General features: G+C 42.3%; 2 protein-coding genes across 10 annotated transcripts; one reads left to right on the forward strand and one right to left on the reverse strand.

The window, feature by feature from the left end:
* Positions 1-6,185: 6,185 nt before the first annotated feature.
* On the forward strand, positions 6,186-14,171 carry LOC124001590 (claudin domain-containing protein 1-like). Of its 4 annotated transcripts, none has more exons than XM_046308508.1 (5): positions 6,186-6,404; positions 6,916-7,492; positions 7,974-8,081; positions 10,325-10,462; positions 11,767-14,171. In XM_046308508.1, the coding sequence occupies exons 2-5, from the start codon at positions 7,207-7,209 to the stop codon at positions 11,985-11,987; spliced, it is 753 nt and encodes a 250-aa protein (XP_046164464.1). In that variant the 5' UTR covers positions 6,186-6,404; positions 6,916-7,206; the 3' UTR covers positions 11,988-14,171. The 4 variants fall into 4 exon arrangements, with proteins under 4 accessions (XP_046164464.1, XP_046164465.1, XP_046164468.1 ...); XM_046308509.1 differs by having other exon boundaries at positions 6,937-7,492; XM_046308511.1 differs by lacking the exon at positions 6,186-6,404 and adding an exon at positions 6,437-6,796.
* Positions 14,172-14,827: 656 nt separating this feature from the next.
* Positions 14,828-27,439, reverse strand: LOC124001891 (N-acyl-aromatic-L-amino acid amidohydrolase (carboxylate-forming) B-like). 6 transcript variants are annotated; one of them, XM_046309035.1, is made up of 7 exons: positions 27,349-27,439; positions 23,733-23,959; positions 21,692-21,887; positions 20,327-20,420; positions 20,073-20,180; positions 18,189-18,304; positions 14,828-15,254 (listed from the first exon to the last, which is right to left on the reverse strand). In XM_046309035.1, exons 1-7 carry the CDS (start codon positions 27,376-27,378, stop codon positions 15,057-15,059), a joined length of 969 nt encoding a protein of 322 aa, XP_046164991.1. In that variant the 5' UTR covers positions 27,379-27,439; the 3' UTR covers positions 14,828-15,056. The 6 variants fall into 6 exon arrangements, with proteins under 6 accessions (XP_046164991.1, XP_046164992.1, XP_046164990.1 ...); XM_046309036.1 differs by having other exon boundaries at positions 18,195-18,304; positions 23,733-23,962; positions 27,349-27,418; XM_046309034.1 differs by having other exon boundaries at positions 23,733-23,962; positions 27,349-27,418.
* Positions 27,440-27,507: the final 68 nt, after the last annotated feature.

A 27,507-nucleotide genomic window follows, 5' to 3' on the forward strand; every position in this document is an offset into this window, starting at 1 on the left:
ACCTTGTAGTCATGGAAGATAATATTCACATTTTTGGTGACTTTAATATTCACCTGGAAAAGTCCACAGACCCACTCCAAAAGGCTTTCAGAGCCATCATCGACTCAGTGGGTTTCGTCCAACATGTCTCTGGACCTACTCACTGCCACAGTCATACTCTGGACCTAGTTTTGTCCCATGGAATAAATATTGTGGATCATAATATTTTTCCTCATAATCCTGGACAATCGGACCACCATTTTATTACGTTTGCAGTCGCAACAAATAATCTGCTCAGACCCCAACCGTAGGAGCATCAAAAGCTGTGTTATAAATTCTCAGACAACCCAAAGATTCCTAGATACCCTTCCAGACACCCTCCACATACACAAGGACGTCACAGTACAAAAATCGGTTAACCACCTAACTGAGAAACTAAATTTAACCTTCCGTAATACCCTAGATGTAGTCGCACCCATAAAAACAAAAAACATTTGTCATGAGAAACCAGCTCCCTGGTATAAGGAAAATACCCGAGCACTGAAGCAAGCTTCCAGAAAATTGGAACGGAAATGGCGCTACACCAACCTGGAAGTCTTCCGACGAGCTTGGAAAGACAGTACCGTGCAGTATCGAAGGGCCCTCACTGCTGCTCGATCATCCTATTTTTCCAACTTAATTGAGGAGAATACATTTTTTTATGCTGTCGCAAAGCAAACTAAAAAGCAGCATTCCCCAAGAGAGGATGGCTTTCACTTAAGGCAGTGATAAATTCATGAACCTCTTTGACAAAAAGATCATGATCATTAGAAAGCAAATTATGGACTCCTCTTTAAATCAGCGTATTTCTCCAAAGCTCAGTTGTCCTAAGTCTGCACAATACTGCCAGGACCTAGGATCAAGGGAGACACTCAAGATGTTTAATACTATATCTCTTGACACATTAATGAAAATAGTCATGGCCTCTAAAACCTTCAAGCTGCATACTGGACCCTATTCCAACTAAACTACTGAAAGAGCTGCTTCCTGTGCTTGGCCCTCCTATGTTGAACATAATAAATGCCTCCCTATCCACTGGATGTGTACCAAATCGCTAAAAGAAGCAGTAATAAAGCCTCTCTTGCAAAAGCCCAAAACTTGACTCAGAAAATATAAAAAACGATCAGCTTATATCGAATCTCCCATTCCTCTAAAAAAAATGTAAAAGCTGTTGCGCAGCAGCTCACTGCCTTCCTGAAGACAAACAATGTATACAAAATACTTCAGTCTGGTTTTAGACCCCATCATAGCACTGAGACTGCACTCGTGAAGGTGATAAATCACATTTTAATGGCGTCAGACCAAGGCTCTGCATCTGTCCTCGTGCTCCTAGACCTTAGTGCTGCTTTTGATACCATCAATCACCACATTCTTTTGGAGAGATTGGAAACCCAAATTGGTCTACACGGACAAGTTCTGGCCTGTTTTTGATCTTATCTGTCTGAAAGATATCAGTTTGTCTCTGACAAATCAACTGTACATTTTGGTGTTCCTCAAGGTTCCTTTTAGGACCACCTGCTTTTTTCTCATGGTCTATGATGGCATTATGGGGTTAATGTTAGAGTTAAATTTAGGAGTTAGTTTAAAGGGTTAAGGTTAGGGTAAGGGGAAAGGTTAGCTAAAAGGGTTACTGTTAGGGTCAACGGAAGAGTTAGCTAAAAGGGTTAAGGTTAGGGGAAGGGTTAGCTAACATGCTAAGTAGTTTCAAACTAGCTGAAAGTAGTAAGTAGTTGAACATTTGCTAATTAGCTAAACTGCAAACATTGTCAGTGATGAGATTCGAACTCGTGACCTTTGGGTTGCTAGACATGAATGTTATATATCTACCCAACCACCCTACCCACACTATGTTTTTACCTTAACTAACCATCTGTCTTATCTAACCATACCTAACATAACATATCATGCCAATATGAGTGTCCCGGATGTACATGTACTATGTTACGGCTACTCTATGAGACCAGGCTGATAAACACTGCATCAAAAATCTACTTTGTGTGTGTGTGTGTGTGTGTGTGTGTGTGTGTGTGTGTGTGTGTGTGTGTGTGTGTGTGTGTGTGTGTGTGTGTGTGTGTGTGTGTGTGTGTGTGTGTGTGTGTGTGTGTGTGTGTGTGTGTGTGTGTGTGTGTGTGTGTGTGTGTGTGTGTGTGTGTGTGTGTGTGTGTGTGTGTGTGTGTGTGTGTGTGTGCGTGTGCGTGTGCGTGTGCGTGTGCGTGTGTGAGAGAGAGATGGGGACCAGAAAGTGAAAGTTCCTCCCTGCACGTCTCTGCAGAGAGAAGATAAGGTACCAGAAAGTGAAAGTAAACTCAAAATGGTGCACCTATGCAAGAACAGTGGGCTCCAGTGTCAATTAAGAATGAGATAGTTCTTCCATGTACCCGAAGTTTGATTATTGGGTCCTTTTCCCATCTTCAAATATGTACTGTGGACACTGGAGGAAATGATCTGGGCCTCTTCATTGCTGATCGTCAGGAAAAAAGGAACTGTTGGTGTTCTGATTTCCTTGTGGCCAGACACATCCTCTTCCCTCTCTCTGTGGACTAATTCATCCGTGTCCTCCTTGGTGTCCAGGACCAGGCTGGTAACCTCCTTGTGCCTGATGGGAAGGTCCTCCATAGGTTTGGTGTTGCTGCTGATATCCACCTTGTTATTGGTATCTTCCCCTGAAATTTCCTCTCCCTCTTCGGCTTCCAGTTGACTGTGCCTTTAAACAGCTTGGAAAATTCCAGAAAATGATGTCCTGGCTACAGAAGCTTCTGATAGGCTATTTGACATCATTTGAGTCAATTGGAGGTGTACCTGTGGATGTATTTCAAAGCCTTGCTTCAAACTCAGTGCCTCTTTGCTTAACATAATGGGAAAATCAAAAGAAATTAGCCAAGACCTCAGAAAAAATGGGTAGAACTCCACAAATGTGGTTCATCCATAGGGGCAATTTCCAAATGCCTGAAGGTACCACGTTCATATGTACAAACAATAGTACGCAAGTACAAACACCATAGGACCACGCAGTCGTCATTCCGCTCAGGAAGGAGACACGTTCTCTCTCCTAGAGATGAACATACTATGGTTTGAAAAGTGCAAATCAATCTCAGAACAACAGCAAAGGACCTTATGAAGATGCTGGAGGAAACAGGTACAAAAGTATCTATATACACAGTATATACACAGTAAAAGGAGTCCTATATTGACATAACCTGAAAGGCCGCTCAACAAGGAAGAAGCCACTGCTCCAAAACTAAACCACTTTAAAATAGCCAGACTAGGGTTTGGAACTGAACATGGGGACAAAGATCATACTTTTTGGAGAAATGTCCTCTGGTCTGATGAAACTATTTGGCAATAATGACCATCGTTATGTTTGTAGGAAAAATGGGGAGGCTTGCAAGCCAAAGAACACCATCCCAACTGTGAAGCACGGTGGTGGCAGCATCATGTTGTGGGGGTGCTTTTCTGCAGGAGGGACTGGTGCACTTCACAAAATGGATGGAATCATGAGAAAGGGGAATTATGTGGATATATTGAAGCAACATCTCAAGACATCAGTCAGGAAGTTAAAGCTTGGTCGCAAATGGGTCTTCCAAATGGACAATGACCCCAAGCATACTGCCAAAGTTGTGGCAAAATGGCTTAAGGACAACAAAGTCAAGGTATTGGAGTGGCCATCACAAAACCCTGACCTCAATCCTATAGCAAATTTGTGGCAGAACTGAAAAAGAGTGTGCGAGCAGGGAGGCCTACAAACCTGACTCAGTTACACCAGCTCTGTCAGGAGGAAAAGGCCAAAATTCACCAAACGTGTTGTGGGAAGGTTGTGGAAGGCTACCCAATATGTTTGACCCATGTTAAACTATTTCAAGGCAATGCTACCAAATACTAATGCAGTGTATGTAAACTTCTGACCCACTGGGAATGTGATGGAAGAAATACAAGCTGAAATAAATAATTATCTTTACTATTACTCTGACATTTCACATTCTTAAAATAAAGTGATGATCCAGCTGACCTAAGAGAGGGAATTTTTACGAGGATTAAATGTCAGGAATTGTGAAAAACTGAGTTTAAATGTATTTGGCTAAGGTGTACTACAGTATGTAAAGTTCAACTTCAACTGTATATACATACATACATTCATACATACACACACACACACACACATATATATATATATATATATATATATATATATATATATATATATATATATATATATATATATATATATATATATATATATATATATTTCCCCCTTTATTATATATATATATATATATTTCGTTACCACCCCCCTCCCCCAATTGGAGCAAACTAGTGAACAACAATGCTTAGGCCTGTATTTCCAGCTTATACATGCTACATATATTTTATGGATACAGTTTATTTTACAATAGTTTTATTTTGTTTGTTTTTAACTCTTGTACTTCCTCTACCCTCAACCTCTCCCATATATTTATGATCCATCCGATTTGATTTCCATTTGCCAATTCTTTCCAACTGTAAAAGTTCCTAACCAAAAAAAAAAACGTTTTACGGGCACAGTATGTTTTACATTGGTTATCTTGTTGTTATTAGTTCCGACCTTCAGCTCCATTCAACTTCTTCTGTGGGGTCATATTAGTGTTACATCAGACGAGTCCCGTGACACTTGTGGGGGTTGGAAGCAAAACGGAGAACACCATCATGTTCGTCAGTCTCATCTTTCCATAATTTGTCGGCCATATTTGTTTTGTACGCCTAACCCTTTGGCCGCTACAGACATTTTCGTGAGAAGACCAATTTCTGGGATTTGGAAGGCCAACATCAGCGGATGTGGTGGATTGAGACACAGCCCATGTAAAAAAATGAATATCTTGCTTAAACCGATGGATTTTAATGAGGATTTCTTTATCATGCTAATTCGATGTCAGCGGGTGTGTCATAGAATTATTGTAATCAAAAGGAGAGACTTTTACATTTCTTAAAAACAAGTCAACTTTATAATTGAATTACTGCAGTAATGGAGCCCAACCATCAGGACTAACCCACAGCATTTTATAGAAAAGTCTGTCCTCCTGGATGTTCATGACAAATCACAGATGAGATCATTTATACAGAGGCACATTGTGCTCTCATGCAACAGACATAAAGATTTACATGGCGCCAAATATCTGTCTGTAGTTCATTTACTGCTTGCTTGAACAAAAATACTAATGCAACCTAGAATACTAACATAACCTTGTAATTTCTGTTCTGACAGATATTGTCCGACGAGTTGACATTTTTGGCACTTCGGAGTCAAGAAGTGCGGCTGGGGGTCCGTACTCTGCGCCCGCTATGAGTTCGTGTCACAACGGGCAACTCTAGGTCGGCGTCCTCTTCAGCCTCCCCTCCTTAGAAATGGTCTTGTTTTTAAGAATGTTGTCAGAATCATATTGTGGACTACCAGCATGAAACCACTAGAGAGTGATATCAAAATGCTATGAACAGGAAATAACAAATACATATGTTATTAACTGACAGCTATAGCGCTTTCCCGTTCGTAGTCCTAAAAAACAGAAATGAGTTCAGCCATTCCTATTGGGAAAGCATAGGCTTTTGGGATAAATGCTGATATTAAGGTCTGAGGTTAGTTGACACAGGCTTAGGAGATCTTATACGTTTTGTTCTATGAGATAATATCAGTCAGTTAACAGGACCTTAATTAATTATGAAGCCTTTATGTGCTTTGATTGATTACATAAATGCTTAAAAAATCAAAATTGATGTTAGATAATGACCCTTATCTCATAGAACAAAGTATAAGATATTCCAGAAGACACTGGGGCAATTGTGCACCACCATATGGTACTCTTAATCAGGGCCGTATATGATATAGCCTGAATTCGAACCAGACACTATTGTAAAACCTCTTGCACTGAGATGCAGTGTGTTAGACCACTGCGTCACCTTGGGGCCTGAAAGCCTGTGTAAACCACAGATATTATTTTCGGTGTTTTTCCAAAAACGAATCGAACCATGACTGTGTTAGTGCATACAAATAGACACCATTCTTTCGCCATTCATAGAACCACCTCAGTGTATTGAAAGGTGAATGTGTAGCCAAAAACTACAAAGCCCACATGGTAGTGTTACACAAGACGCTGTCTGATGATGATGCTTGGACAACAACAAAAAGCCACACCCCTCAATAGTTACCACGGCCACAAAGTCATAAACACCTCTATTTCTACAATATTCATACAATCTTATTTTAAACCTAACCACACTGCCAACCGTATGCCTAACATTAAATTAAGACCCAAAATAAATGTTTTGTTTTTATGAATCTTTACCATAGCCAATTCTGACTCTGTCGCTGTGGTAACTAGTGGAAACTCCTCTATCTTACGGAAAAGGAACGCTATCGCGTGAGTTGAATAAGCTTCATGTTTATAGTATTTGCTATAAACGTTATCGTTTAAATTAATCTGAAAGCCATTACATTGATCGATTTAAATGCATGGTGGCTTTGTTCATTCACAACAAATGTATATTTTTTCAGGAAACATGCCACTCTCGTGGCGGTTTTGCAGCAGTTAGCTAGCTAGCGTTATAAGCGTTTGATGACAGTCGGTAGAAAAAAGGCAATATGTGTCATTCTTGCCACTTTGATTATTTTCTCATAGCAGGGTCATAGTTTTCTGTTTAGTGAGCTAGTTAGATGCATGTCATTACTTAATAATTAAAACCATATGCTTATTTGCATTCGCCTTAACAAGATACTGACAGTTAGCTGACCCCCTTTCGTCTGTGCTTACCGGTAACTTTGCTGCTTTTTTAACTAACGTTACACGATCTTACTATCAGAGCCAAAATGTACCAGTCTAAGATCTGAATTAAAATGTAGTTGAATGACAGTTTGCAATACATTTTCTTCAGATTTGTTCTCCTTCAAAGCAGTGAATGGTGGGGTTGTGAGGACCTGGACTACAAGGAAGGCACAGGCTGGGAAGCACTGAAACAACCATCATGCACAGGAACTGCACTGTCAGTGTTAAGGACATTACTGCAAGGCTGTTAAGTGCTCACTCACTAGCTGATGTCTTATAGTGACTGCCCTTATCCCCTACTTTTCAACTTCCCTTCATAGGGCACGAGTCGACACACTAACAAATGCAGTAAGAGTAAAATAATTTTTACCCACAAACAGACACTCTTGAATTGCAAACCATGGTGGATAACCGCTACGCTACGGCCCTGGTCATTGGCTCTGTTCTGAGTCTGCTGGCCACAGTCTATCTCTCCGTTGCCGTGGGAACACAGCACTGGTACCAGTACCGAAGTCCGCCCGGCAACCATGAGGCCAGCAACGCTTCGGAGCTGCGCGAGGACTTCATCAAAGGGGAGTTTGATGAAAAGGCTTACAGCGACACTCTGTTCCGCCTCAACGGCACACTGGGGCTGTGGTGGAGGTGTGTGCAGGCGCCCGGCCAGTCGCACTGGTTCAAAGAGCCTGGTAAGAACCTACACACACTAGAGCGGGTCACCGAACACAACTAAGTTGCATTGATGTAAAGCTAAATGGCATATATTATATTGAATATATGTAAATATATTATATATATATATTACAGCATTCATTGCAGGTGTTTGTACGGAAAGGGTGTGCTGGATACACAGGTGCACCAGTTATACAGCTCTGTGCCCATCAGTGTTATACACCATACTAATATTGAATTATAAAGCAAAGCCTCCTTTTTTCTGATACCCACACAGGAGTAACACTGGGTTTGCTATTAGTATAAATATTTGGTGCTTACTGCCATTGAGTTTGGGGTTCAATATGATCGCAGGTTGTCGACAATGCAGCTTTTTAAAGGCAATTTCTGATGGAGAGGACATCTGCAGTGTTTAACCGTGAATGCGAACATTTTCCTTTAAAAGCTGCAATGTCGACAACCCACATCAGATTGAATGTCTGTCTCTTGTTCTCTCAGATCCTAAGATGGTGACACAGTGTGTGAGCTTTACTCTGCCTCAGCAGTTTTTACCCAAGTACAAAGAACCGGGGAATCACAACACTGGAGAGGACCTGCTTCGGACATGTGAGTCTTGCCTTACACACACACACACACACACACACACACACACACACACACACACACACACACACACACACACACACACACACACACACACACACACACACACACACACACACACACACACACACACACACACACACACACACACACACACACACACACACACACACACACACACACACACAGTGCCTTTGGAAAGTATTCAGACCCCTTGACTTTTTCCAAATGTTGTTACGTTACAGCCTTATTCTAAAATGTACAAATTTTAATTAAAAATCCTCAGCAATCTACACACCAATACCCAATAATAACAAAGCGAAAACGGTATTTTTGCAAATGTATTAAAATAAAAAACAGAAATACCATATTTGCATAAGAATTCAGACCCTTTGCTACGAGACTTGAAATTGAGCTCAGGTGCATCCTGTTTCCATTGATCATCCTTGAGATGTTTCTACCACTTGATTGGAGTCCACCTGTGGTAAATTCAATTGATTGGGCATGATTTGGAAAGGCACACACCTGCCTATATAACTCAGCACCCCCTATCCACATCGACGGCACAGTAGTGGAGAAGGTGGTTCCTCGGTGTACACATCACAGACATGCTGAAATAGTCCACCCAATACAGACATTGTGGTGAAGAAGGCGCAACAGCTTGTCACCTAAATTTGGCTCCTCACCTAAATCCCTCACAAATGTTTACAGATGCACAATTGAGAGAATCCTGTTGGGCTGTATCACTAGGGTTGCAAAGGGCCCGGAAACTTTCCTTGGGAAGTTAAGCCCGAGAATTTGATGAATTTTGCTTAAATTCAGGGAATTCTGGGGAGGTGCATCTGTGACATTAGTGGTTTTCAAACAGCAAGATCAGATCAACATGATGGCAGTGTCAACATAGCCACTATTGTTTCAACTGACCTGAGCCCTAGGACCATACCCCAGGACTACCTGACATGACTCCTTGCTGTCCCCAGTCCACCTGGCCATGCTGCTGCTCCAGTTTCAACTGTTCTGCCTTACTATTATTCGACCATGCTGGTCATTTATGAACATTTGAACATGTTCTGTTATAATCTCCACCCGGCACAGCAGAAGAGGACGGGCCACCCCACATATGCTCTCTCTAATTCTCTCTTTCTTTCTCTCTCTCGGAGGACCTGAGCCCTAGGACCGTGCCCCAGGACTACCTGACATGATGACTCCTTGCTGTCCCCGGTCCACCTGACTGTGCTGCTGATCCAGTTTCAACTGTTCTGCCTTGTTATTATTCGACCATGCTGGTCATTTAAGAACATTTGAACATCTTGGCCATGTTCTGTTATAATCTCCACCCGGCACAGCCAGAAGAGGACTGGCCACCCCAAATAGTTCCTCTCTAGGTTTCTTCCTAGGTTTTGGCCTTTCTAGGGAGTTTTTCCTAGCCAACGTGCTTCTACACCTGCATTGCTTGCTGTTTGGGGTTTTAGGCTGGGTTTCTGTACAGCACTTTGAGATATCAGCTGATGTACGAAGGGCTATATAAATAAATTTGATTTGATATTGTTTATGCATATTTTTATTTCTTTATAAATGTTTAAATAAACTTTTCTAAACCCCCATATCACACTCACAAACAGAAAACATAGGCTTAACGTTAACAATTAATTAGTTGGAGAGGTCTCAAATATCACTTTGATTTGAAACCCCTGTTCTGCAGTTGCACCTCTGCCGACATCACTCCTGGACTTTCGTCTACAGTCGGTTGCTTGAACCCTACCACTCAAACCCAATCTGTGTGGCCTGCCAGATTCAGAAGCTTGAAAACCCTGTTCGATTTTTTTATTTTATCTTTAATTTAGAGAAAAAACTAAAACTAAACATTTGTGTTTTTCAAACAGGTTTTTGTTAATGATTTTACTTCAGTTTATGGGGGAAAAAATCCTGATTTCGTTTTTTTTTCTTCATTTACTGTAATAACCTTGTTCAAACAAAGCTTATGATTTATAGAAATTAGGTTTGGAAATGTGGTAATTTCCACTTGTTTCTTATTGTTACTGACAATCGTGACCTCTTCTCTTTCCCTTTCTCTCTAAGGGCAAACATACACAGAGACACACACAGCCACGCATTCATAATAAATTCATAATAAGCATTATAAAGCTCTTCAGATATTGTTTTTCCGCCTACGAAACAAAAAAAAACTTTATTTTTTTACTGCACTTTTCTGACATTTCTAAGTTGGTTTCTCTGTGTCTGAGCAGACCTGTGGAGGTGCCAGTTCCTGCTGCCTCTGGTGTCCCTAGCCTTTGTTATCCTCAGCGGACTCATCGGCGTTTGCGCCTGCCTCTGCCGCAGCATCACCCCCACACTGGGCGTTGGAGTGCTCCACCTACTGGCAGGTTTGAGAACTGCATGGATAATCACAGTGCCTCACAACTCCCTTAAAACTTCTTGTGACTCTCAAACCGGGGTCGGGAGCGTAATCATCGCCTGGCACTAATTAGCATAATGCAACGGACATAAATCTTCCTAGAAAATCTTCCTATTCATGAAAATCACAAGTGAAATATATTGGAACACAGCTTAGCTTATTGTTAATCACCCTGTCATCTCAGATTTTCAAAATATGCTTTACAGCCAACGCTAGACAAGCACTTGTGTAAGTTTATCATAGACTAGAATAGCATTATTCCTTGCTAGCAGTAGGCAACCTTGTCACGAAAATCAGAAAAGCAATCAAATTAAATAATTTACCTTTGATGAACTTCGGATGTTTTCACTCACAAGACTCCCAGGTAGATAGCCAAAGTTCATTTTTTCCCAAAAGATTAGCTCCTTTTGTTCTTCGCGTTTGGCTAAGAAATCGCCCGGAAATTGCGGTCACGACAATGCCGAAAAATATTCCAAATTAGCTCCATAATATTGACAGAAACATGGCAAAAGTTGTTTATAATCAATCCTCAAGGTGTTTTTCTAATATCTATTCGCTATATCAGTCGGGACAATTAGTTTTTCAGTAGGACCGATTGGAGTAATGGCTACCTCTGTATTTTACGCGAGAATCTCTCTCGGAGCCACCATGTGACCACTTACGCAATGTAGCCGCCTACGGCTATTCTTCAAAATAAATGTGTAAACTACGTCACAATGCTGTAGACACCTTGGGGAATACGTAGAAAGTGTAAGCTCGTTGATGACACATTCACAGCTCAATAGGGACTCATTGGAACGCAGCGCTTTCAAAACCTGGGGCACTTCCGGATTGGATTTTTCTCAGGCTTTCGCCTGCAACATCAGTTCAATTATACTCACAGACAATATCTTTACAGTTTTGGAAACGTTAGAATGTTTTCTATCCAAAGCTGTCAATTATATGCATATTCTAGCATCTTGTCCTGACAAAATATCCCGTTTAAAACGGGAGCGTTTTTTTTCTCCAAAAAATGAAAATACTGCCCCCTAGTACCTTTAACCTTCCCACCACACACGAACACAAACTTTACACCCAACAACATGTAAAGGTATGAATGAAAGCTAAGTCATTCATGATTCATGCCGCCTACCACATCTCGATTTCTCTCAATGAAATTCAATGGTGCTTTATTGGCATGAAATACACATGAACATTTTGCCAAAGCAGAAGGGTTTTCAATTAAGTAAAATGAACAATAAAGTTGCATTCATTGTTGTCTTTCCCATCCAGGTCTGTGTTCCCTGGGCACAGTGTGCTGCTTCCTGGCTGGCATGGACCTCCTCCACAGGGTCTCGGTGCTTCCCGACGGTGTGGACGGCTCCCTGGGCTGGTCCCTGTACCTGGCCCTCATCTCCTCGCCACTGGAGATGATGGCGGCCGCCCTCTTCCTGTGGGCCGCCCGGAGCCACCGCCAGAACTACACCCGCATGACGGCCTACCGGGTGGCCTAAACAGACTGGGTTTCTTTTATACGTCAGGGTTGCACTCAGTAAGAGCATAAAGTTTTGAAATGGAAGACGTGGAGTGTTTCCAGTAACATGCAGACTCCAATTTGTAGAAGATGAGATTGTTTCTATGAAATGGCTACGTTTCTAAACATTTTACAAACGGCATGTTTAACTGAATGTGACCCTAAGCTAATCCTAAATGGCAGTCTACACAACCATGATCTATACTCCTGAGGGGTATCCTACGAAGCAGGTTTGAGTAATTACCAAGGTGAATTTGGTCAACTCCGAGTTCAATTCGGGGCCCCAGTCATACGAAAGTGGCTCACCTTTTAGCCAAGTACATTTCTATGGCAACGAATCCATCAGAACTAACCTGCTCCTGGGCAGGCTAACTTGCAGCTAACTCCACTTACCCTGAATAAAATTACTTAGTCGTGAGTTGAGGACCAATGAAATCCGATACCTCTCGAACAAAGATTGCGTCATCATCCCTTTCATTTGAGGAAGACGAATGATTCAATATTTTTAAAAAAAAATCTATATTTTAATTTGATCAAATGTTTGTGTAAAAAACATATTTACACATTTAGTAATGACAGAATGCATTTTAAGCGTCACTCGATGTAACAATTGTATAATTTAATAAATAAATAAATATTGATAGGAGTGGGTAGAAAGTGCTTGTGAATTGATAAGCACACCGAAGTCAGCATTCATGAGAATAAAAAATAATAATAAAGACGGTTGGTTCATTTTGGAAAACCATGAGTAGTTTTAGCTTGCTTCCTAGGATACTCCTCTGCTCTTGAAAGGCCTATGTGTGTTTGCGTCTGTTAACCGTCCTGTTTGTAAGTAGAATCTTGGTCACGTTCAGAGGGTTGCAACGTACTGAAACATTGCAAATAGAAATGTGATCATTAGAGCTGACGTTTCTTACTCGTCATGTCAGAGTATCTGAAGGCGCCATAACGTTGTGCCCCACTGAACACAACTCAAGTGATTTAGTGCTGGGCTTGGGACAAAAGTCTGCACACTGGCCTCGCCAGGACGAGGCATGAAGAGCACAGGGTAGCCCAGTGATTCACTCTGTAACAACTACGCCTTTACATTGTCGTCGTCGTGACAATCTTCCCCATTACTATACCTGATTGACAGATTTTAGGGTGACTAAACCTTCGACACCTTAACTCCACCCCACGGGGGTGGCCTAAACAATCTCTCCACCTTAAGCACAACTGTTCGACAGCTCACACTAGCCAATCTAACCTGAAACGAGACATCGCCTGTATAAACATACCCTAAGAGCTTCTCACTGTCGTAGAGGCAAGTGTTTAATTTGATTTTACTTTTAAGATGAATTTGTCCCCAGCCGCACGTACTGTATGTGTATAATGTGTAACAACACCTGTGGTTGATTATGAGAAGGTGAAGTGCGTTTGTTTTTCTTGAAGCCTGTTTGTGGGTGAATCTTTTAACGAGTCTTTTTAAAATTCAAGTTAACAGCGATTGGAGTCATATTTTGCCTTTGCTTCTGTTGCCATCTCTACCATTTATGAATGAACACTTTTTGCAATCCTAGCCTTTCTTTTTCTAGGTTTTCCTAAACCAAATGGTTTGTTGCTTTTGAAGTTTTGTATTATGTTATCTATAGAGCGTTGTAGTGACTTTTGACCCCGTTTGTTTACATTTCCCTTTTTTTATTTCAGCTGATGAGAATGTTCAGTTTAATTTTGTGTCATATGTTGATTGAATGTCACCTTTTGGAATGTAACCACTTCTTTCCCATTGTCATCCATATTTATTGATATTTATTTGAATGTAAAGACATGTTATCCTGGGTTGTTTTGACGCCACTATAGCTAACCTGTGTTTTGATCTTCCTCTTGATGCTCGTGATATTTTGTTTGATTATGTTGAAGTAAATGTAGCTCCAGTACTTAGCTTTTCTGAAGCCTACAGTGTTTGAAGCCAGCTTGAAACTACCAATGACAAGACAACTGGCACTAACTCCCAAGTACACTTGGTAAATGAGCACTCAACAGATATTGTTTACTGGGACACCATTTTATGAAGGGTGTCTAAATGTTTTGAAACAACTTGTGGCTTTTGTAAGCGTTTTTATGTGACTATACCTAAAGCACACTACATACCTGTTTCCATAAGAATAAAGTTCACCTATGCTGACCTCCTGTCTGAGTGTTAATATTGTATGTGTGTGGGAGTGTCTTTTAGATCATTAAATGGTGTTATGTTACACACATCTCAAGTTCAGGAGGAAAGACCACACCTGAAACCAATTTACTTAATTCGCCAATCAATGGCTGTATATATTTGTGATCTTCTGTAGCATTTCTCATCCCTTCACCACCCCCGTCTCCTCCCCTCTCTGCTCTTCTTGTTTTTTTCCCCCAGGATACATTAACTCTGCACCAAAAAGAAGATGCCTCCTGGACTCCCACCCCAAACACTCAGTCTTCATCTGACGATACCTTGACGACAGAGCAGTCATCCTCCCGAACCGTCACTTCCCATCAACCATCCTGAACCATAATGCCCTTTCAACCACTGCAAACCATTAAGCTCCTTTAATCATCCAGGGTTCCTCTCAATGCTGCGACACCATCTCTGACGATGCCTACCGAGATCCATTCTACAACCACCTATCAATCATCCAACTTCCTGGCAAACTCGAGCTCCTTTCTGCACGACGTCATTCTGCATTCATACCGTTGTAAACTTTTCCTGCATTAAACTATCTCAAAGGTGTCGTCTGTACCTAGAAAACACAAGATTAAATGGAAGAGTGCAATGCAACATTACATCACTATGAAGACAACAAATGAAACAAAAAATTTAAATGTTTAATTGACATACTAGATTATTGCATTGAACTGCATAATTTCACATACAGGTATGCCTGAGGTTATTTGGTGATGATAAAAAACAATGGAATTCAAAATCAATTGAAAATGAGGTTAGACTAGTTAGTGCTTCTTAAGGTTCAGTGTGTGTTTTCCCTTAAATTATCCCACTCTTTAAATTCTCTCTTTTCCTCCCCCTCTCCCTTCATCAATCTCTCTTCACTTGCAAGGGGGGTATAGTGACTGTCATCTTTCGTGCCAGGTGGAAGGCAATACTCTTCTCATAGTATGCACACTCGTTCACAAAGAAAGGATGGAGGACTTCTTCCCCTTCGTACTTAACTATCTCCCCAGAAAACATCAGGAACATGGGATCTCCCGGATGGAGGAGGCAGAAGTCACGGTCCTGGAGAGAAAGATTCACATCAGCATGCTTTGCATTTAGATAATGGCTAGGTATATGCTGATTTTCACTAACCAAATGCTAACTGTTCCCTTACTCTAACCCTAAGTTGATAGTTTGGGCATCTATAGACCATAATCAAATCAAATGTTATTTGTCACATGCGCCGAATAAAATAGTCATATGCTTACTTACAAGCCCTCAACCTGCACAATGCAGTTTTAAGAAAAAAAAAAAAAAAATGATAAGAAAAACGAATAATTAAGGAGCAGCAGTAAATAACAATTGAACCATCAGATCCTCCTCTCCACCCTCTCCGAGTTGGGCATCTCCGGCGTGGCCCACGCTTGGATTGCGTCCTACCTGCAGGGCTTTATACAGGGGGTACCAGTTCAGAGTGAATGTGTCAATGTGCAGGGGCACCGGTGTTGGGGTAATTATGTACATGCAGGTAGGGTTATTAAAGTGGCTATGCATAGATAATAACAGAATAGCAGCAGCGTTGGGGGGGGGGGGGTGCAAATAGTCTGGGGAGCCATTTGATTAGCCGTTCAGGAGTCTTATGGCTTGGGGGTAGAAGCTGTTTGGAAGACTTCTCACCCCCCTTAAAATATGTAGATGCACTATTGCTCACTGGATGTCACCGCTTGGATAAGAGCCGTGTGGTAACAGAGAGAACAGGCTATGACTAGGGTGGCTGGAGTCTTTGATAATTTTTAGGGACTTTCTCTGACACCGCATTGTATAGAGGTCCTGGATGGCAGGAAGCTTGGCCCCGGTGATGTACTGGGCCGTACGCACTACCCTCTGTACTGCCTTGCGGTCGGAGCCCGAGCTGTTGCCATACCAGGCAATGATGCAACCCGTCAGGATGCTCTCGATGGTGCAGCTGTAAAACCTTTTGAGGATCTGAGGACCCATGCCTAATCTTTTCAGTCTCCTGAGGGGGAATCAGTTAAATACCTAAAGAACGTTGTACCCCGTCGGCCTACCTGTCATTGTGGGTGTATGGCAGTGTCCTGAAGTTCACATCGTTACATTTCAATAATTCCCTACAGGCCTATGTACCATTGTGGGAAGATATTTTGAGTTGGGGGTGCTGGAATTGGGAGGGAGGGGGGTTTTAGGATGTCCACACATGGGGCTATTTTTTTAGCAGGTTCTGAAAAAAAAGTATTTTATAAACGCATTTTATGCAATTCTAAATCATTTTCATGATAGAATACTAGCAGAATATTTATTTAATAATTAGCAGAATATTTCTTTAATTCCCCACAAATGTCCAAATTCAGGCTACTGTGCAACATGTTATTCAGGTATTCAATTTTGGAACTTTATACATTTTTTTTTTTTTTATAAGAATTTATTTTATCATTATTGTATATGATTGTTATTATTGTAGGCTTATTTATTCATCTAAACAAGTTCTTTAAGATATGCTAAATGTGTTTTGTTTCATTCTGTTGAGACATTTATGTTGGCTAAATTAAGTTTGATCTGTCTTTTTAATTATGTGCTCAGTATTTAGTTAAAGATATGTTATGAGTAAGCCTTTTGTCAAATAAATATCATTAGCCTATTGCTGTCATGTGTTGAGTACGGTAGGCACTAGCCTTTTGTCAAAAAAATATCATTAGCCTATTGCTGTCATGTGTTGAGTACGGTAGGAACTAGCCTTTCTTGGTCATTTCTGCAATATAGACTGTTCAAAACTACTGTGAAGGTTAACACTAGCTTTTTAAAATATTATATCATACAGTGAACACCTAAGCCTATGCAATGCTCTGATGTGTTTAGTGCACAAATCTCCGACAGCTGAACCGTGAGGTGGACAATTATTGTTTAAGATAAGTTAAAACCAACAAAACAACATGCTATAAAGTTTAGCATTTTTCTAAAAATGGAAACACAAGGAATAGTGTTTTTGTCATTTGTTATAGGCTGTTTTTAAGGACATGTAATGTGGCTCATTTGGCCACTATCCATCGTTTATTGATGGCGCTGGCTGTGTGGGGGGACGATCTAATGCGTTAAGCACCCAATGCATATGAATGACCGGTACATTTCTTAAATGTCCGATAAATGAAAAATCTTCCCAATTACTTGTCCAGCGCAAAATTATCATAATCGGAAACCCTAATATCTAGTATACTGTATACAGTATATAGTATAGGCTACAAAATAAACTTCCCAGTGACACTGATTCTCCCAAATATGAATATGAAGCAGAGGCTACTCACTGGTGATGGCCGATGAGCTCGTGCCAATTTCTCAAGATAAGATACTTTGAAAAACAGTGCTGTTCACTCAGAATCACTCAAACGTTGTTAGGAATTTTTCAACAGTAGGCATTCCTTTTCGAACGGTTCGACCTAATGTTTTTCTCGAAATTGTATTTTGAAAATTGTGAAAGGCAAACTGGCAGCTGTAACCAACCATAGAAATATAATACAATGATGACAATTCCCATTCATGTCAGGACTGGCAGTCATTGCTAGAGTTTAACAGTCAAAGTGCCATGGTTAGAGGTTCCAAAATCCTTCTATGGATTATATCTACAGTATGGCCACAACTCAAAAGGTTGTTTTATACTTGGCTCGCATGCTGCCCAAATTGCATACCTACCAACTGTAAGTGCTTGTGATAAAACTTAATCCACAGCTCCATTTTTTAGAAGCTCGTTATCGTCTGTAGCTAAATTATGCTCTCTGATTTAGTATTTTGAATAATTGAATTTGTCTGTCCAGACAGGTGTATTATATATTTGTTGTTGGTTGCCAAATTATGGTTGAATTATTTCAATTTATCAATGGGTGCTGCAGCACCCCAGACACCCCTACTTTCCGCAGCTATGCATTAAAGGGTTCATGTACAGGACTTTAACCGACTGCAGTTAATTAAGATTCAATTATATACAAGTGCGGAATGTTCCTGAACCTGTACTTGGGGATGTATGGCAGCAGTGATTTGATTGGTCTCTGGGTCTCTTGGGTAGTATACACTCTTCACAAAGGTGTACACATCGTCCACCTCGCCACCTTCAAAGGCACTTCCTGGTAGAGATAAGATGAGAGAAGATTTGTAATTGGTTAATGACTAGAATAGAATCTAAAATGTAATTTCTCTTGAAGGGGAACTTGTCTTGATATGGAATCATGTAGAAACCAAAAAAAGTGTTAAACAAATCGAAACATATATTTTATATTTTGGTTTCTTCAAAGTAGCAACCCTTTGCCTTGATGAGAGCTTTGCACACTCTTGGCATTCTCTCAACCAGCTTCATGAGGAATGCTTTTCCAACAGTCTTGAAGGAGTTCCCACATATGCTGAGCACTTGTTGGCTGCTTTTCCTTCACTCTGCAGTCTAACTCATCCCAAACCATCTCAATTGGGTTGAGGTCAGGTGATTGTGGAGGACAGGTTACCTGATGCAGCACTCCAACACTCTCCTTCTTGGTCAAACTGCCCTTACACAGCCTGGAGGTTTGTTTTGGTTCATTGTCCTGTTGAAAAAACAATAATAGTCCCACTAAGTGCAAACCAGATGGGATGGCGTATCGCTGCAGAATACTGTGGTGGCCATGCTGGTTAAGTGTTCCTTGAATTCTAAATAAATAAGTGACAGTGTCACCAGCAAAGCACCCCCACACCATCACACCTCCTCCTCCATGCTTCACAGTGGGAACCACACATTCGGAGATCATACGTTCACTTACTCTGCGTCTCACAAAGACACGGCGGTTGGACCCAAAAATCTCACATTTGGATTCATCAGACCAAAGGACAGATTTCCACCGGTCTAATATCCATTGCTCATGTTTCTTAGCCCACCGAGTCTCTTCTTCTTATTGGTGTCCTTTAGTAGTGATTTCTTTGCAGTAATTCAACCACGAAGTCCTGATTCACACAGTCTCCTCTGAACAGTTGATGTTGAGATGTGTCTGTTACTTGAACTCCATGAAGCATTTATTTGGGCTGCAATCTGAGGTGCAGTTAACTCGAATGAACTTATACTCTGCAGCAGAGGTAACTCTGGGTCTTCCTTTCCTGTGGGAGACTGTTCTTTCTCTTTTCTTATTTGAGCTGTTCTTGCCATAATATGGACTTTGTATTTTACCAAATAGGGCTATCTTCTGTATACCACCCCTACCTTGTCACAACACAACTGATTGGCTCAAACGCATTAAGAAGGAAAGAAATTCCACAAATGAACTTATAACAAGGCACACCTGTTAATTGAAATGCATTCCAGGTGACGACCTCATGAAGCTGGTTGAGAGAATGCCAAGAGTGTGCAAAGCTGTCATCAGGGCAAAGGGTGGCTACTTTGAAGAATCTCAAATATATTTTGATTTGTTTAACACTTTTGTGGTTACTACATGATTCCATATGTGTTATTTCATAGTTTTGATGTCTTCACTATTATTCTACAATGTAGAAAATAGTAAAAATGAAGAAAAACCCTTGAATGAGTAGGTATGTCCAAACCTTTGACTGGTACTGTACATATACATAATATAAAAGAGCACAGGACAGTTACAGAACACAAGACAGGAAAAAATACTCAAAATACAATAACCATAAATGCAGTGAAGACCAACAACATAGTGTTGAATGGTAGGCCCATGTGCATGAAGAAAATCCCATTGTATCTGTTCCTGGTACAGGGGAGCTCGATGCTTGTAGGTATGAATTATGTTCATGCTATTCTTGTTGTTGACCAAGGCAGTAGACTTGGTCGTGATGATCGAGGGTTGTGTATTCTGTGTGTAGAGGATGTGAGGGGTCAGCAATGTTTACCGTTGATGGGAGTTCAAGTACCTGAGTTGAAGCACTGGACCCAATCTAGTGTCTGGTCGACCGCCTCCTTCATGATGTTGAAGATGTCGGCTCTGACCACACCATGGGGTTGAGGTCCCACCTCTATCGCTGTGGAGTGACAGCATCAGAATGAATACATTTGTCATGTAAATGGGAAAACATACTGAAAATACACTGGTTTCTTATGACAGGAAGAAGATTGCATGGTGTGTTTCCAATGAACACACAACACACGCACGAGCACCAACACTTACAGAAGCCATGCTTTCCCAGGGAGTCCTGAGAGTAGACATCAGCTAGGGGTAGATCCAGCAGGATAAACCTCACGGGCGCTGAGGTTATCTTCCTCTGAGAACACAACAGATGAACTCTTTACACTCCAGTAGAACCCAGATTATAGTAGTCAGATGAAGCCCTTCTCCTCATAGAAACTGGGTCAGATGGTGCATGCACTTCCCCTTTAAGACAGCAATCGAGTCATGTTGAAATTATACACTCCAATCAGATTATTAAAGTCCAACCAGCATTGTATTTGTAGCTACATTTCCATCCAATTGACAACAGATTGTCATTCAAATATTATAAAATCCGCATAAAGAAACTATGCCAATGTAACAGTTTAGCTTCCGTCATTCTCCTCGCCCCTACCTGGGCTCGAACCAGCCACCCTCGAAGCATCGTTACCCATCGCTCCACAAAAGCAGCGGCCCTTGCATAGCAAGGGGAACAACTGCTTCAAGGTCTCAGAGCGAGTGGCATCACCGATTGAAACGCTATTAGCGCGCACCACTGCTAACTAGCTAGCCATTTGACATCGGTTACACCAATTACCCACCAAACAGACTTGTTACAGATAAATCAGTGTGTGATGACATAGTGCAGACAAGTTTTACTTTTTCGCAATGTGTTTCCGTCACATTTTCAACTCTACAGATAGTTTTTTTTGTGACAAAACCTTCTGTAAAATAGCAAATGTACCTACTCTGTTCTCGGCACTTGGGCTCGCGCCAACAGCACTGCACAACAGCTCGTAGGTACAGATACAAACTGTAGGCTAGTCTACATTATGAGATTATTATGGATAAGAGCGAGAATATTTTATTTTGTCCACTGGCTGTCAAGTATCGATCATCATTCACCAACCTGTGAAGTTCATCATCATTTATTTCATCTGTAACCTAAAAAACTGCATCGTTTTCCGAGTGGTAGTGGGAGGACCACACACCATGTCACCGTGTGACTCCAATTTTACTTAGACATGATGGTTAATATATCAATAGTTGCGCATTAAAGGGTATCCCATCAGATCCCATCACATTGAGGGAACAAATGATCTGTCGGCATTTCTAAGTTGTACTGAAACTTCCTGTTTCCATGAACCATCCACTTCCCCTTTAAAACAGACCCATCTTTATTCCCTTTTAATCTAATGCTCTCACACCAAAACAGAATAAGATACACTTTTGACCCTAGAGAGCATATTTGATGGCCCACATTGCGGGGCTAGCAGTACTAAGGACAAGGGGACGTTGTTTCAAAGTTCAGGTCTTGGATCAGTTTCCCTTGTCCTTCACATTTTTTCCCTTTATTTTATTGGATTGAACTGAATCTGTGGTCACCTGGATTTGTCTATAGATGTGCATGACGACCCAGTCTTGGACAGAGTAGGAGATGAGGCTGAGGCCCATGTTGGCTGTGGTGTTGTGGAGGTCACACACCAGGTCCATGGCCCCCAAGTTGCCCTTGGGCCCAAGCAGTGAGTTCAGCTCCTGGGCTCGCCTCACCTCATACGGGGTGGCGTCCGTCACAGGTGAACTAGGGAGGGAATGAGAGGGGGAGGGATATAGAGAGAGTAAGAGAGAAGGGAGACAGAGAAAGAGAGAGTGGGAGAGGGAGAAAGAGAGAGTGAACGAGTGTACATACACGAAGATAGGTGCATCGCCTTGGCATGGCAGAATGCAAACTACTCATCTTTTCTGGTGAGAGACTGAGATGAGGAAGTAAATGCCACCAACTCTTTGGAATGCCATCCCTTAGCTCTGTAGGGTTGAGTAAATCTGGAGTATCAATTAAGTACCAAGAATGAATATGAATTATGATATAGTGTCATTTATGCAAAAACTGGAATAGACTGTTCAGATAGGTAGTGGCCTTGGTGGCCAGGTACATACCAGGCCAGGATTCAGAATGTTCCAAAACAATATCCAAAGTTATCTGGAAATGTTGCCATGACCACATTATTAATTAACGGACTCCACGGTGGAGGGATATATCACATTAAAGCTATATTCTATATTCCTATTCTCGCTATACACCAAGTCACTTGGCTCTGTCATAACCTCACATGGTCTCTCCTATCATTGCTATGCAGACGACACACAATTAATCTTCTCCTTTCCCCCTTCTGATGACCAGGTGGCGAATCGCATCTCTGCATGTCTGGCAGACATATCAGTGTGGATGACGGATCACCACCTCAAGCTGAACTTCGGCAAGACGGAGCTGCTCTTCCTCCCGGGGAAGGACTGCCCGTTCCATGATCTCGCCATCACGGTTGACAACTCCATTGTGTCCTCCTCCCAGAGCGCTAAGAACCTTGGCGTGATCCTGGACAATACCCTGTCGTTCTCAACTAACATCAAGGCGGTGGCCCGTTCCTGTAGGTTCATTCTCTACAACATCCGCAGAGTACGACCCTGCCTCACACAGGAAGCGGCGCAGGTCCTAATCCAGGCACTTGTCATCTCCCGTCTGGATTACTGCAACTCGCTGTTGGCTGGGCTCCCTGCCTGTGCCATTAAACCCCTACAACTCATCCAGAACGCCGCAGCCCGTCTAGTGTTCAACCTTCCCAAGTTCTCTCACGTCACCCCGCTCCTCCGCTCTCTCCACTGGCTTCCAGTTGAAGCTCGCATCCGCTACAAGACCATGGTGCTTGCCTACGGAGCTGTGAGGGGAACGGCACCTCAGTACCTCCAGGCTCTGATCAGGCCCTACACCCAAATAAGGGCACTGCGTTCATCCACCTCTGGCCTGCTCGCCTCCCTACCACTGAGGAAGTACAGTTCCCGCTCAGCCCAGTCAAAACTGTTCGCTGCTCTGGCTCCCCAATGGTGGAACAAACTCCCTCACGACGCCAGGACAGCGGAGTCAATCACCACCTTCCGGAGACACCTGAAACCCCACCTCTTTAAGGAATACCTAGGATAGGATAAAGTAATCCTTCTCACCCCCCCCCCCCCTTAAAATATTTAGATGCACTATTGTAAAGAGGCTGTTCCACTGGATGTCATAAGGTGAATGCACCAATTTGTAAGTCGCTCTGGATAAGAGCGTCTGCTAAATGACTTAAATGTAAATGTAAATGTCTATATTGTGTATGCTACATTGTGTATGCTATATTGTGTATGCTATATTGTGTATGCTACATTGTGTATGCTATATTGTGTATGCTATATTGTGTATGCTCACAACGCATTGTGTAATTATTGGCTTCTTTACATAGTGGTAAGATCTCAGTTCTGATTCATACAGTTCACACCTGAATAGTACATTTTCCGACAGGTCCATACTTGTACATTTGTAGATGAGGTGAACAATCCCTTTATGGATCACACTGATTGCATGTACAGTTTCATTTGTGCTTATGGCAACGTTTACCTGAGTATGGCGTCAGTGAAACAGCGGTTGAGGTCCATGTCAGTGTATCTTTTGCACACTTGGACGGCACGTGGGTTGGATATGACCGTGGTCAAGGTCGCTGACCCTGCCTTCTCCAGCTTCTGCCTCTGCAGCTCCCTCACCAGGTACATGCCCGACATCTCGTTGCCATGGGTACCGCCGCAGATGGCAACTCGGGAGAGCGCTGGGAGAGAGACTGGCTCCATCTGCTGGACAGAGGGACAGAGGGAGCGAGGGAGAGAGAGAGAGAGAGAGAGAGCACAGCTCAGTGAGTACAGCCTTGCCATTGAGAAGGGTAGACACAGGAAAACCTGGCTCCCTGTAGAGGAAAGGCTGGGCAACCACTGCACAACAGCAGAGCCTGAGACGGAGCTGCATTTCCTGTCAAAAAATGTCAACAAAAAAAACCATGTCAAAAATATAAAAAAATTAGAGTGTTAGAGACGCTGGGTCTCGACCCCGCCCTGTGCAACTGGGTACTGGACTTCCTGACGGTCCGCCCCCAGGTGGTGAGGGTAGGCAACAACATCTCCACCCCGCTGATCCTCAACACTGGGGCCCCACAAGGGTGCGTTCTGAGCCCTCTCCTGTACTCCCTGTTCACCCTCGACTGCGTGGCCACGCAAGCCTCCAACTCAATCATCAAGATTGCGGACGACACAACAGTGGTAGGCTTGATTACCAATAATGACGAGACGGCCTACAGGGAGGAGGTGAGGGCCCTCGGAGTGTGGTGTCAGGAAAATAACCTCACACTCAATGTCAACAAAACTAAGGAGATGATTGTGGACTTCAGGAAACATCAGAGGGAACACCCCCCTATCCACATCGATGGAACAGTAGTGGAGAGGGTAGTAAGTTTTAAGTTCCTCGGCATACACATCACAGACAAACTGAATTGGTCCACTCACACAGACAGCATCGTGAAGAAGGCGCAGCAGCGCCTCTTCAATCTCAGGAGGCTGAAGAAATTCGGCTTGTCACCAAAAGCACTCACAAACTTCTACAGATGCACAATCGAGAGCATCCTGGCGGGCTGTATCACTGCCTGGTACGGCAACTGCTCCGCCCACAACCGTAAGGCTCTCCAGAGGGTAGTGAGGTCTGCACAACGCATCACCGGGGGCAAACTACCTGCCCTCCAGGACACCAACACCACCCGATGTCACAGGAAGGCCATAAAAATCATCAAGGACAACAACCACCCGAGCCACTTCCTGTTCACCCCGCTATCATCCAGAAGGCGAGGTCAGTACAGGTGCATCAAAGCTGGGACCGAGAGACTGAAAAACAGCTTCTATCTCAAGGCCATCAGACTGTTACACAGCCACCACTAACATTGAGTGGCTGCTGCCAACACACTGACACTGACTCAACTCCAGCCACTTTAATAATGGGAATTGATGGGAAATGATGTAAAATATATCACTAGCCACTTTAAATTAAACAATGCTACCTAATATAATGTTTACATACCCTACATTATTCATCTCATATGCATACTTATATACTGTACTCTATATCATCTACTGCATCCTTATGTAATACATGTATCACTAGCCACTTTAACTATGCCACTTTGTTTACATACTCATCTCATATGTATATACTGTACTCGATACCATCTACTGTATCTTGCCTATGCTGCTCTGTACCATCACTCATTCATATATCTTCATGTACATATTCTTTATCCCCTTACACAGTGTATAAGACAGTAGTTTTGGAATTGTTAGTTAGATTACTTGTTGGTTATTACTGCATTGTCGGAACTAGAAGCACAAGCATTTCGCTACACTCACATTAACATCTGCTAACCATGTGTATGTAACAAATACATTTGATTTGATTTGATTTAGTTTAAGGGTCCGACCCTTTTTTCCCCCAATTTTCTCCTAGAATGACATACCCAAATCTTACTGGTGTGTTTTCCGTTGTCCTTTGCAGAGGCTTGAATGGTTAACCTGTGCGTTTGTTTCCTGAGTGAGTTTTCAGGACTTAGTGGGGTGTTTTTTCAAGTGTGATTATTTATGTTAAATAAAGTAAAGTATTTATGTTAAATAAAGTATTTATGTTAAATAAAGTATTTATGTTCATCCTTAACCACTGATCCCTCGTCTGGTCTCTTCTCTGCACCTGGATCCAACCTCACCGCATCACAATAACGTGTCCTGAACTTTAACACTCTGTCATATAAACAGACCCACTTTGTTTGTCTTCACTGTGCCAGAAAGCAGGGGAAATCAACATTCCAGAGAAGCAGGCTAGCAGGATATGGAACAGCTGATATGCCAGTATGTGTTTTCCAGCCACTCAGATAAGTCTAAGGCTAGCAGTCTTACCTTGCGGTGTAGGTGAAAGTTCCTTCCCTGGCTGGGACTACAGTCTCCCTGGTCCTGTCTGACCAAGTCATGATGAGCAGTCAGCAACCTTTGACCATTTTTACTAGCCGGCACACGTGTGAGTCAAATTTCACAATCTGTAACCTACACCAGGACCTTTCAATGCCAGAGGCAAGAAAGACCTGACACACACACACACCAGACACACCACACACACACATACAAACAAGCGCAAACCCCCAATTTTCACAGACTGAACTTTCATTGATCTATCCCTCCCTTCTCTTTCTGGTGCCTCCTTCCCGTTAAGTAACTTTCAGATCAGATTTCAGTTAGCAACATTTATGATGTAATAGGAACTCCCTCTGCTTGTCCCAAACCACTGCAGTACAAAGTGCTGAGAGATAGAGAAAGAGAGAGGTAAGACATTGGTCATGATCTTAGCCATCATTCATACATTTTTCATAAGTTGTTAGGTGCAAGGTTTGTGGGGGGTGGAGGAAAGGAAAGGATGGACGAGAAAGAGAAGGTTTGTGGGGGTGGGGGAAAGGAAATGATGGACGTGAAAGAGAAAGTTTGTGGGGGTGGGGGAAAGGAAAGGATGGACGAGAAAGAGAAGGTTTGTGGGGGTGTGGGGGAAAGGAAAGGATGGACGAGAAAGAGAAGGTTTGTGGGGGTGGGGGAAAGGAAAGGATGGACGAGAAAGAGAAGGTTTGTGGGGGTTTTCGAAAGGAAGGGATGGATGAGAAAGAAGGTTTGTGGGGGAAAGGAAGGTTTGGACGAGAAAGAAGGTTTGTGGGGGTGTGGGGGAAAGGAAGCGATGGACGAGAAAGAGAAGGTTTGTGGGGGGTGGGGGAAAGGAAAGGATGGACGAAAGAGAAGATTTGTGGGGGGTTCTCGAAAGGAAGGGATGGATGAGAAAGAAGGTTTGTGGGGGGTGGGGGAAAGGATGGGATGGATGAGAAAGAAAAGGTTTGTGGGGAGTGGGGGAAAGGATGGGATGGATGAGAAAGAGCAGTTTCTTGGACGAAAACGGTCCCAGAGCAAAATGCAAATTCAGCAATCAACATATCTTTAGCAACACAATTGGTGTCTAGTGGTGCTTGTAATTCATAGGTTGTTACTGTGTAATTACCTTTTTAGTGTAATTTTGAGTAAATACTTCGTAATGTCTGTACCGTACAATAAAGTGCTACCAAAACATATACTTTCCCTGTGTCAAATAATAGCATTCTAAAGTGGGTGTGCTGTACCTCTAACGCTTTCTTCATTTTCTTCCTCATTGCCTTCCCTCTTTGCCTGTTTTGTCCTCCTTTTCTATCTTCCTTTTGTCCCCTCTCTCTCACTCTTCCTCCAGAAGCTGTAATTAGCCCACTAATCCTGTTGGGTTAGTCAATCACACATAAGACTCA

The sequence above is a fragment of the Oncorhynchus gorbuscha genome, linkage group LG17 (assembly GCF_021184085.1).
Source record: "Oncorhynchus gorbuscha isolate QuinsamMale2020 ecotype Even-year linkage group LG17, OgorEven_v1.0, whole genome shotgun sequence".
Lineage (NCBI taxonomy): Eukaryota > Metazoa > Chordata > Actinopteri > Salmoniformes > Salmonidae > Oncorhynchus > Oncorhynchus gorbuscha.